This window comes from Diaporthe amygdali, assembly GCF_026229845.1.
Source record: "Diaporthe amygdali strain CAA958 chromosome Unknown NODE_46_length_305281_cov_63_574154, whole genome shotgun sequence".
Classification (NCBI taxonomy): domain Eukaryota; kingdom Fungi; phylum Ascomycota; class Sordariomycetes; order Diaporthales; family Diaporthaceae; genus Diaporthe; species Diaporthe amygdali.
This window is the reverse complement of record NW_026517066.1, coordinates 194,022-206,195: the sequence shown is the minus strand read 5'-3', so window position 1 is coordinate 206,195 and position 12,174 is coordinate 194,022. Positions and strand designations below refer to the sequence as shown.

The 12,174-nt window shown below is 51.2% G+C and overlaps 3 protein-coding genes across 3 annotated transcripts; 1 reads left to right on the top strand and 2 right to left on the bottom strand.

Moving 5' to 3' along the window:
* Positions 1–285: 285 nt before the first annotated feature.
* Positions 286–2,159, bottom strand: J7T55_007708 (uncharacterized protein; the record flags this gene model as incomplete). The annotated part of the gene is made up of 6 exons (XM_053134604.1): positions 286–451; positions 524–1,223; positions 1,328–1,555; positions 1,642–1,742; positions 1,811–1,930; positions 1,996–2,159. The coding sequence occupies 6 exons, from the start codon at positions 2,157–2,159 to the stop codon at positions 286–288; spliced, it is 1,479 nt and encodes a 492-aa protein (XP_052987682.1).
* A 3,683-nt stretch (positions 2,160–5,842) lies between these two features.
* J7T55_007707 (rhamnogalacturonan acetylesterase) lies at positions 5,843–6,643 on the top strand (the record flags this gene model as incomplete). The annotated part of the gene is made up of 1 exon (XM_053134603.1): positions 5,843–6,643. The coding sequence occupies one exon, from the start codon at positions 5,843–5,845 to the stop codon at positions 6,641–6,643; it is 801 nt and encodes a 266-aa protein (XP_052987681.1).
* An 811-nt stretch (positions 6,644–7,454) lies between these two features.
* J7T55_007706 (glycoside hydrolase family 28 protein) lies at positions 7,455–8,847 on the bottom strand (the record flags this gene model as incomplete). Its single annotated transcript, XM_053134601.1, has 2 exons — positions 7,455–8,563; positions 8,640–8,847. The coding sequence occupies 2 exons, from the start codon at positions 8,845–8,847 to the stop codon at positions 7,455–7,457; spliced, it is 1,317 nt and encodes a 438-aa protein (XP_052987680.1).
* Between the last annotated feature and the right edge of the window lie 3,327 nt (positions 8,848–12,174).

The window sequence follows — 12,174 nt, the reverse complement described above, 5'->3', positions numbered from 1 at the left end:
AGCCCAACGAGCATCGCTACTCTTTCTCTAATGAGATACACGTTGCTTATTCAGGACTCTTGAGGGCCGGAGAATCTCCATTACCGGAATCCCTCGCATACAGTGCCAGGATCTCGGAGGTACTGCGGGCCGCAAAGCCAGACAAGCACAGATGATCAAAATTTTGACAGACGATACGAAGATCTATTCTTTGACCACATGATATTTCACCCGACTTCTCGAACTACAGAACTATCTTGTGGTCTTGTGGCTCCGTACCACACATTATGACTTGACAGTACAAGTCTAGACAGTGTATCGGAAAAAAGGTGCATTGTCAGCGAGTTCCAGTTCAAGTGCCTTCTGCTCCTCTGTCATCTCTTGTCTTCCCACTTCGCCCGAGACTCGGTCTCGGCGAGCATTCTCCATCCGGTACCAGATGGTCATAAATAACGTGAGCAGAAATGCAAGACTGCGTAGAGAGTCAGTCTACCAACCAAACAATCATTGCAATATCACAGTCATATGAAGAGTGACCACTTACCTGATGATCCCGAGTAAAATACTGTGGCCCTTAATGTACCGAGGCCCATCCTTGGACAAGTACACGTATGACGCTATAATGCCACCACAGTTGCCTCCCATCACCTGCATAGCGATGCCAGTTCCTCGCTTAAGGGACCCACCAATGTTGCCACTGTTCCACGCCATGGCGAGAGGAATCGTAGGGTATATTCCAATCGCAGCCAAGACTAAACCTCCGTATTGGGCCGAGGTGTGGTGCGTCCCCGCTAGAAGCCCAAAGCCAGCGAGGCCAGTGAGCTGGAACCCGAGGAGGAAAATACCACGCTGCTTGACGCGATCTGCAGCATAGCTAGCGGCGATCGTGAAAGCACACGCACAGACATATGGTGGCACACTCATAAGCTGAGCGTTGTTGGCGGTATATCCCATGCCCTTGATGATCGTCGGCGAGAAAAGAGCGAAAGCGTAGATGGGACAAAAGCCAGCCAGGAAGATGCCGCAGTGCATGTATATCTTCCAGTCACCGATGGCCTGCCACACATACTTCATGTGAAAAGTCTCAGAGAGGTTTCCACCATCCACACGCAGACGCCTCAGCACTTCTCCTCGCTCACTGTCGCTCAGGAACTTGGTCGTCGCGGGGTAATCGTTGATCGCCCAGTATGCAATGAACGAGACCAGTATGCTCAGCAGGCCTTCGAGGATGAATATCCACGACCCTAGTTCATGTCAATCACCCGCTGAGGATCCTGAAGTAATACATCCTGGAACATTCCAAAACATGGCACACAGGGAACCGTGAAAGGACAAGAATGGTGCTTACAGGCAGATAAACCGCCGGTGCCGCTCATCTCAGCGATCCCTCTGGCAAGTATCCCGCCAAAGGCACCGGCCAGAGTCGCAGCCGAGAAGAAGAGTGCCATGCGGAAGCCACATTCGTGTCGGCAGTACCACTGGGTGATATAGTAGTTGACACCTGGAAATAGACCACCTTCGAAGGCACCAAGGAAGACCCGGGTAGCCATCAGACCAGAGTAATTCTTCACAAAACCTTTTGGAAAGTCAGTCCTCGGCCTGTCTAAACCTCGTACCGTAGATGAAAAAAGGAGAGGGTGGAAGGCTTAGGGGAAGGCTGACCTTGACCAATCATGGAGGCTGACCAGCCGACCATGATGAAGGTGAGCCATATGGAAGGTCGAGTGCGCTTCATCATCATGTTGGAAGGGATCTCAGCTGCGCTGAAATTAAATAATCGTCAGTAATGATGCATTGGCTCATCTGGAATGTGGAAGATGATGTTGCTCACATGTAAAACGGGAAAAGGATAGCAAGGCAGTCATTGTATTGCAAGCCTTTGAGATTGAGGTCTTGCTCGAGATGGTCAAGGCGGGCATTTCCAATATTGGTGCGATCCAAGAAACAGAGTCTATCTTATTTTGTCAGGAAGCGCTGCAGCGCGAAAACGAAATGCGATGCGTCAACAATACTAACAAGTAGATCAATGACATGAACGGGATGATATGCCAGTCTAGCTTTCTCAAGAGCTTTTTAGTCGCACTGCGGTCGTATGCCACGGCCTCGTTAATCTCGACAACGGACGCATTGTCCGAGGTGTCTGTCGGCTCAAAACCCTTCTCGTTTATTGATGGCTTCATGATTGCCCGTTTGCCACAGCTTGGTGAGACGGTAGAAGCGATACTTCCGCAGTTCAAAGGAAAAGACATCCAGGAACCAGGGCGCGGGGAACCGAGAACTCTTTCAGGGGGGGTTGCTCAATATTAGCAAAGGAACAGCAACAATTTAATCATCTCTGAAAAATATGTCCCTAGCGCATGAGTAATCTCCCAAGGATGAATCTATGAGGCTTCTATCCAACCTTACCGACGAGGTCATCCAGTAAGCCTTCATGCCCCGCGCTATCCTGCCGTAGCTTCTATTTCAGCGCGACTTGGCATCAGCCACTCGCATCGTGGCCATCCACAGAGCAGCTTATCGGCCAGTTTGATGCTGTTGGAATGCAGGTCAGCTTCTAGACTGTGCTCTCTCCTGGTCGCACAACAGGCACATTGCTCAATAGGTCTTAGACAAGGCTCGCTCCAGCAAGCCACAGCGCCAATTAGACTTAGTGGCCGACTCCCCGCCCTTGGCAAGAATGTGTTGTCCCAGGCGTCCCAGCGTATGGGGAAGCCAAGCTGACGGTAGTTGCTTTTGTGTGCCACCAAGCTCCTGCCACCATCCGCCGAGTGACCTGGGGCTTATCTGCTACCAATAGCTCCCGCAGCCAAGCTATCCCCACAATGCTTAGCCTGGTCAAGACTACGAAGGTTCAAGCCAGATCCTTCGCCCAGCAACGGCATATGAAGGATCCCGGATTCGTATAATCCTCAGGGGAGTGAAAGGGGGGGGGCAAGGACAGAAACAGAGACAGAGAATGCGTAAAAGAGGGGGGTGGGGGTGGGCCAAAGAACTGACCCAGATACTCTGGACGTGATGAAATCGTCTGCATGGCCATCTTGAGAGATCTGGTATGGACCTGATTTAGCACTGGTGAAATGCTCTGACTGCAAAATTCTTGGTTGCCTAAAAGCACTTGAACCACATGGGCGGACTGTTCCAGTACTCATTATATTGGCCCGATAAATAAACGCCAAGCGCAGCCTTTCCATGTTTTCTTCTTCGAGCAGAGACAATCTCTCTAACTGGAGCCTACGGCCAGCGCTGTGACACGGGTAAGAATTCAAAGCTGACAAACATATATTCAGTAATGCCATACAATACATGGCGCTTTATTAGCAATACTATGTATCAAATTATGTAATTTTCATCTTCTTCCGAGTCAAGCACTCTTGTGGAACAGCTCTTTCCCCTCCGAGCTTCACTGCAACACAAAACATCCGTGCATTATGAGGCAGAAATGGGACGTCAGTACCTTTTGTTTGTTGACGGAGACGCATCCAGATGGTCATCAAGGGTTCTTAGACACTTGCCTTCATCTTGTACAGTTATGTCACGAGGACTTCGTGTCCTCACTTCGATACCTCTCAGCCTCATGGATGTGTAATACTGTAACGTCCCTTTAGATTTAATTTGAGCGCAGGGGCTGCAGATCCTACTTTTTCAAACGTCCGGTGAGTGAGCTTAAGCCACGAAAATTGTGAAATATCTGTATTGATGTGTACGTCTCTGGTTCGAAATACTCCTTGACAGAAAAGAAGCGCCAGACTTGACCCACAAAGCTTGCTATAATCTCGGTTAACTTTGAAAAGTCTTTATACTATTATTTAACCTCATAGATTTTGGTCCATTGGTTGACCCCAGTCCCAGCCCTTAACGCTTAATGAGTAAACTGGAAATCCCGGTTTGGCCAATGCTACCGTAGGATTGGTCCCTATCGTCATGCAAAGGGCTGAAATTTGCTCACAGACTGACTGCAGTCTCACTTGAACACGGCCACGTCGAAGATCTTTAGAGTTCAAATACTTATCATTGCTGTAATAGATCCCCTTGACATTTGTCTCAACTTCTCAGTCTGCGTAGTTGGCCACTTCCTTGGCGATGAGAAAGCGAAACACCAGAGCAGTACTGTAACCATAGACAAAGCCAGTAGGGCAGGATCTAATGAAGCAAAACTCGTCTTCTACTTGTCAGCCTGAATTTAAGTTTACCAGATACATGTTGATAGGCACGTAATTTCACTCACACACTGCGTATCTACTTATTTGATAAGCTTCACCATACTTTGTGCCAAAATCCAAGGATAACGACAATCACCGCGTAGGTAAACTCCATTTTTTGAGATTTGTTTGACAAGCCCTTCACGTCGCACTCGTTGGCAAGCCCAGTAGAGCGAGCAATTCCTACGAATTTCCAGCAGCCGTAGAACAGGGAGAATTCATTGAAAGGTATGTTTTCAAGTCTACTAATTTTACGCTCGAAAATGTGCTACCAGTCTTCCTCATAAGGAACAGAAATCCCAGCTCGCTGGTTTTCTTCTTGCAATTCAGGTAGTCTACACGTGTGCATTCTTCGACCTACACGTGGAGTTTCTCTGAGATGCAAACGGCAGCACCGCACCAAGTTCGTCCGAACTTCTGCACCTGTCCGCCATGTATCCAGACATAGCTAGCCACAACGCATACTTCAGCAACGTGTCCCAGCACGGTGCCCACAGGTGCTGTCGTCTAGAGGTTTAGGACGTTAGATTGTGGTCAAGCTTGTCAGCTCTCTAAAGACCGAGGTTCGAACCCTTGCAGCGCCATCTGTTTTTGCAGTTGTTCACTGTTAATCTCTTGCATGTTGTAGTTGGCGTTGCAATTGTATGCCTAGAGAGGTCTGTGAGCTAAATGTGCAGACGGGGCTGAGAGCAATACAGCTGCAACACTTCGTTTTCTTCCGTGCGGCGGAAATCATGCAGGTCTATATTTAATCGCTCAGTGAAATTGCATGTCCCTGCTCGATTTGTTCTATTAAGTGTTGGGTTCCCAATATCACAATACCAGGAGCGCACCGGCTCCGTCCCTCCGGCCCCGACGGTCATCCGGGTCAAAGGATGTTCGGCGGGGGCCCTCGGCCAATACTCTACCGAACATGAAAATGCTGTGACTAGTTGCAGAGAATGATATGGGGTTGAATCCGGGTGTGTCGGAGGCGTTGACTCGGTATTTAAAGCATGTGTGGTAGGCCAAGCTTTTCCCCAGCCGACAAACGGCATGTTTCCGTCCGAAGCCAGTCCCAACCCCGGTCCTGTGTTGTTTCATGGACACCCTGAGTGCCCACCTGCGTTTTCTCGGGATCTCCTGGAGGGATCTTCCACAAATCCTCAGTCACGAGGATTAGACTTGGCGCCCCCCGGAAGTGGGGTTTTCCCAAAGCGCAATATCCAAATACTGTGACATGCTGCTTCCGCGACGGGAAATACCTATTGAGGCTATCGATTCCGTATTGGGGCTGTCTATTGTCATGTGGTCACGAGGTCTCATGCTTGCGTGATGGCGCCTGGGCAGCGCGCAGTGCAGCGGCAGTCCTCCTCCGTGGCCCGCCCCCCTTTAATCAAAGGTTACCTTGGGTGCAAGGTCAGGGGCAGACACTTCGTCTAAGTCGACTCGAGGCCAAACAAAGTCTGGGCATGGGCTCAATTATTCCGTTTGGTCTTCCCTCACCAAACCTTCATTCTCTACATAGTACTTCATATTGCGACGCCAGCCGTTAACTTTTGCATTCATTACCTCGTCTTCATCCTCGTCTTCTCGTCAGTGCCGGCACACATTCTTTTTGCATCTTCCTCATCCCTGCATATATTACCACATCCCGCTCAGGTCTCCTACACTCGGCCGACACGATGAAGTTCTCACTACCTGCCCTCGCCGTCGCGCTCGGCGCAATCAGCGTCTCTGCATCCCCTGTGGAACTCGCTGCTCGAGCAACCCCAACGGTCTATCTGTGCGGAGACAGCACTATGGCCAAGAACGGCGCCAACGACGGCGCGACGGACGGCTGGGGCCAGTACTTTGGCACCTACTCCACCGCCACCGTCGTCAACAAGGCCATTGGCGGCCGATCTGCCCGTTCCTACACGGCTGAGGGCCGCTTCACCGAGGTCATCAACCTCGTGAAGTCGGGCGACATCGTGGTTATTGAGTTCGGACACAATGATGGCGGCACCCCCGAGACCAACGACAACAAGCGCAGCGACTGCCCCGGAGCCGGCACGGAGACGTGCAAGTCCAGCATTGACGGGTCGACCGTCTACACCTTCGTCTACTACGTCAGCCAGGCGGCCAAGGCGCTGGTGGCCAAGGGCGCGACAGTGGTGCTGAGCACCCAGACGCCCAACAACCTGTGGGAGACGGGCAGCTTCTCGTACTCGCCGCCCCGTTTCGTCGGCTACGTCAAGACGGCCGCCACGGCCGTGGCCAGCAGCAGCGTCACCTACGTGGACCACTTCAACGCGCAGGCCCTGGCCTACAAGAAGCTCGGAAACACCGCCACCAACGCCCTCTACCCCAACGACCACACCCACACCAGCCCCGCTGGCGCGAAGCTCGCTGCTCAGGCCTTTGCTCAGGCCATCGCCTCCAAGATGAACGGCACCACCAGCTTGACGAACTACATTGTCAGCCCCGCGCCAAGCGTTTACTAAGCGGGCACAGCCCAAGATGGGGTCGATGTGGCCGGGACATCGAGGAAGCGGATAAGTTTTTAATTTTGGCTGTAAATATTCACACCGTGAGAGGCAGGGCTCTGAGCCGTGCTCTCAAAAGTATAAATATATGAAATAAATACAATGTGTATGATACACACGAGTCAAGCAATCAGATGCATCGTGAAAAGTCAATCCGCATTTGGTGACAGTATCGCGGGCTCTCGCGAGGTTGGAAGCCCGCGCTGAAGTCAAAACGAGACCGAGTTCGGATCCGGAGATGGATCAATACAGTAATGTCGTCAAGTCATTGCCCCATAGCGCAAGCGAGGAAACCCACACTGGACCGTGTGGACCCGTCGGCCAATTTCTCCTTTTTCTCCTGATCCGAAAGTCTGGGCTCCACTCCAGTCAGCAATAAGAAGTTCCCCTGTGTTCGAAACATCGCGAAACAAATCGAGAACCCCACCCGCGAACTGTTGCCCGCGACGAGTCTAGTTGACCTTGGCAGGAGGCTGTTCATCGCTGGGCTTTGACTCCTATCGTGGGCACATGGTGGATGCGAACGGCCAAGCGAGTCTTGTCCTCGGACGATGATTTATAAACGGATTCGGAAGTGGTCACAGTCTAATGCAAGGCTTTTTGACTCGTGCAGCGTTCACATTGAGCCGAGTGAAATGCTCCAGATGAGTTAATGTATTGACAGCGAATTGAAAAAGACTAGATGCTCTTATGCCTGCCCCATACGTATGTCAGGCTTATACTAAATACAGTGAAGGATAAAATGTAGACTAGACGGTAGACCCGACAATTATTTTGCCAGGGCAACCAAGGGCGTTGCTCCAGGGAAGAAGCTGCTTGGCATAGTAGGGACGGGAATTTCGACCGTAAACCCGAAACCAGTCTTCAGGTCATTCGGCATGGTAGCGGCCTGGTACCCGGTAGGCGCAGAGGCGATGGCTGCAGTAGTGGTGTAATCACTGCCGCTGGCCTTGAGGCATCCACCGGAGCCGAAAGCATTCTGGCAGATGTAGTTCACCTTGCTGCCGCTGTCCGTCCACATGGCAAAGTCCTTGACAACCATATCCTTGCAAGGTGTATCGGGGTCGCACTTGAATTGGATGGGCCCGCGCTGCGTGCCAGAGGCACAGGTGCCCTTCCAGTTGCTGAACGTCATGTTTGTGAGCTGCACACCGCTGCCAGCCGCTGTCGACATGGACGACCAGGCCTGGTCGATGTCGAGGGAGTACGCGTTGCCGTGGCCAATAAAGTCGCTGAATTCTACATCCTCGACGTAGCCCGACCCGCCGTTGCTCTTGACCATGATCATCTGGTTGCTGCCGACTGTGTAGACCTTGCGGTAGGCAACGTTCGAGATGGCGGTGTCAGCGGCAAGAGATCCGATTGCTGAGCCACCGGACAGGTTGCAGTAGATCTGCTCGATGAGGATGTTCTTGGCGGGCGACTTGACAGTCACGCACTCGTCCTTATTGGTCACCATCACGTCGTGAATGTGGACATTGTTTGACCACACATCGATTCCATCAAGCCCTCCGTGGTCGCCACCCCGGATGGCAAGGTTGTAGAGCTCGCCATTGGTGCAGGTGTCGAGCGAGATGTGGAAGGCGGGTGCATCGACGAACCTGAGGTCGTGGACGGAGAAGTTGTTGGTCTTGATCACACGGAGAAGACGGGCACCCGAGAGTGACCCGCTCTTGTGGATTTCGTAGCCGTAACCCTGCATGACGCCGGATCCGTCGCTGGAGAAGAATTCGATGTCATTGCTGTTCTGGATCGCAATCATGTTGCCGCCTGCGGTACCGGTTCGGTAGATGGTCCCGTCCAGCTGGAGACCAACACCAGTGCCCTTGTTCAGGGTGGCCCATGTCGACATAGCATAATCGCCCTTGGGGATGACGACTTCAAGACAGTTAATATCAAGTACATTGGCCAGAAGTCGTTGAAAAGGATGGGCTGGTAGAAACCAAGCACTTACCAATGCCTCCAGATGCGCATGCAGCCCAAGCCTTGACCAGCGCCGCGCCAAGATCCGTACTCTTGTCCGCCTTGGCACCGTAGTCAAGAACACTGCATGTCTTCTTGGCTCGCTTGGCTGCCGTACTCGTCGTGGGGCCAACAGAACCGGAAAGCTGGGCCGTGACTGCGCTGACCAGGACGAGAGCATTGAGAATGGAGAGCTTCATGGTTGCAGATTGGTGACTGATGGGACTGGATGGAGAATCGGGGTATTGACTGCCAAGAAAAAGGAATATAGGTGAATATATGTACGCTCTGCGCAAACGAGTGAATGTGAAGAATGGACGTTGAGAAAGGAAGGAAATGGTTCGTCCGGTGTAGAGTCAGGAAGTAATGGTGAGCGTGACCACCGATTAGACTACTATTCCGAGATGTTTTCCTGCTCCCCAGAAGATCAGCGTACTAGTCCACGGGGCCATATTTCAAGCTTTTCCCTTGACAATATAATCCTCACGCACCCAACCAGACTTCGTTATCAGTCGGACGATGGACCGGCCCATTAGGGAGAACAATGTGCCAAGCGAGGTGTTCACGTCCATGGGGGCCAGACTATTCTTCGAATTGCAGTACCGAGATGGGAGGTGGGCGCCATCGTATCCCGGAACATTTCCACCAAAGAGAATGCCGCTCTGGTTACTTCCTTACCCGAAACGGCAGTGCTTCGACGGCGGATGGTCTTGACCGGCATCTGGTCAGGGGAGCCCCTGCTCTTGACTCGGAAGCGAGGCTGCGAGTAATGCCAGACTTTAAATGCGGGCTCCAGATTGATTGGGGTGCGACACGCTAGCACCCTATCCGTCAAATCCGTCGGCCCTTTTCTATATATTGAAGCATTGAAGCAGATTGCGGCTGCCGTCTTTTCGGATGTGGCGGCGGTGACTGACGGATTTCATTTTATTCTACACAACAAACTCACCTCGTGTCTATTTGAGCTGCTTACCCGCCCTATGCGAACCGTTTCAAAAGACTCTGGGGACGGGAGAGGCAAGGGACATGCGCCCGCCGTCACTCTTAGTGCCGATCCTATTACACGGTCAGCAATTAACAAGGAACGATTACTGGATACGTCAAAAGAATCGTTTCATCGTGCACAAATTGTGCTTGACAATGGATTCTGTAGTGCTTTCCTGTCTCCTGCCACTGGTGGTTGAGTCCGATATTTGCTCCTGAACAGGACACATCCTAGCGTTTTGGTGGATATTCATCTAATAGACACTTACAACCGGACATTGTGAAAGAAAGACTAATGCTATAAAATGGGGCATGTCAAGGACTCCGGATAGTCGGCATGATGGACTGACTAAGTGCCCGTGTGTTTGCTGGGACAGGCTTTAACATGGCTACTGGCCACTCCACGCAGTCCACTCACTCAGTGAGCTGCCAACCATCAGCTTGCCCAGTGGTGAATACTATGACAGGTGCATCGGTCTTGCTCTTCAAATAGTCCAGGAGAGCGGAACATCCAGGCCGGTCTTACATTATCGTTACATCAGCTGGTCAGAACAGACATTGCAGATGATACTGCTACTGCGTTGGCGCAGCCATAACTATCACTTAGCCCAACAATATGGAGCTTCCTAGTTATTCGAGTTTCCAGAACTGAAGGCACGACAGTCCCTCTTCAAGGGCGATCAAGGTTAGGGACGCGGGAGTAGCTGCCCCGAAATCCCGTACGGAACATCTGGACTGCTGCTAAAAAAGATGAGGCAGAACTGTGGCGTCGATCTCGGGAAAGGGTACCGATGTTGCCACCGGGGCACACTATGAATCCCAGTAGGAAAGGGTTATTCAATTGGCAAAATCACAGACTCTTAGCCTCTGGGAGCTGGCTGCCTGGACATTGTTTGTCACTGCGTCAACAATTGATTGTCACAATTAAATATGAATGCCTTTACGCCCGGGATACCCCTGCTGGAACCACTTAAACAGGTGCCCAGTACAGCTTTCGGGGCTACCAAATCATCGAATCTAATTCGAACAACATATAATCTTCCTATATGATATTATGCTGCTGTAGGAAGCCCTCCTATAGAACAAGTCTATACGGCAAGGGCTGAATCATCGTATCCTCGCTTACACAGATAATTGTCTGTGCTATTTCAAGAGGGAGTCATTTCCAATATGCAAAAATGGTAACAATGGTGCCAAATTTCAAGGAGGAAGTGACTTGTTCTAGTTCAAGGTAGAAGCTGGATGTTTGACAAAAAGCAATCAGACTCCACGATGAATAGCCCAGATGGTATAGAAACGGTGACGGGATGATAGAAGGCGGACAATGAAAGGTGGGTTACCTTCAACTGGGGCTCTGTCTTCCCATGTGCCAACGGAGCCGCCAGTGTAACAGTGGCCTCGCACATCCGACAACAGTTTGCGGGTGAGACGAAGAAGCTGATTTCGCCGCCTGAACCTGAAGGAACAGCCAATAGCACAACAACTCAGCCGGCCGTGCAAGAGAAGCGAACGAAGTTAACCCGTTCCCCTAGACGTACACAACTTCTTCACGTGTACGGGACAACGCAGACATGGATTGGATCCAGCAGGCTTCCCAGGCCTCTGCCGCTGATGCTGCCCAATTAGCAAAGGACTTTCCACTTGTCTACAACACCACTGCAAGATCTCAAGAGATCTGACGCTTTGGGCGAAATATCTTTCGATATCATTATCAATCAGCTTCGATTTATATTATTCCATATAAATACTGGTCCCCATCCTTATTCAAATGTACAATTAAGCAATACAGATTTATGGCTGATTTCAATACCTCTCTTCACGGCCAGGAGATCAATTACCCGCCCCCCCCCCCAATACCGGGTACCGCACAGCGGCTATCTATTGCAGACAGTGCATATTACTATGCCATTCTTGTCTCAGGCATCAATAAAATACGGTGATTAATCATATGCAGCTCCATTCCCCTTCAAACTGCATTCTTTCAGCGGAACAACACTAATCAGGGCCTCCTCATAAATGAAACCACAGTGTAGCAATACGAAACATGTTGAATGCGAGAGAATCAGGCAGTAGCCAGCCACAGCTAGAGGGCGTGAAGGCACCCATCTCGCCACTGTAGTGCTGCCCCCAAGACAGGAAATACAATACGCACAACTGCCTGATTACCATCCAGGACTTAGAAAAGATACTGCAAGCTCCGCAGCCAGATACCATTCCGGATCAACAAGGCTGTCAGCGCCGCGGCAGACGGGGCTAATCACGAAAGCGGCAGCGCGAACCGCGTCACAGGTACTACAGCTCACCAACGTCTTAATACATGTTGTGTGTGTCTTGGGCGGTTGGTCGGCGCAATGGCGGCAACCGGCCCATCAGATGCATGGGGGTTTAGTGTGTAACCAAGGGGCTAGATATTCAGCCGCACGAAGACTACACAATCGAAGTATAAGATGTATCAACTGCTATACTTTTTGCTTTCCAGCTCAATTGTGGGGGTTTGAACAAATCTGGGGGCCTGTGGTGCTGAGCAATCTGATTGGACGTAG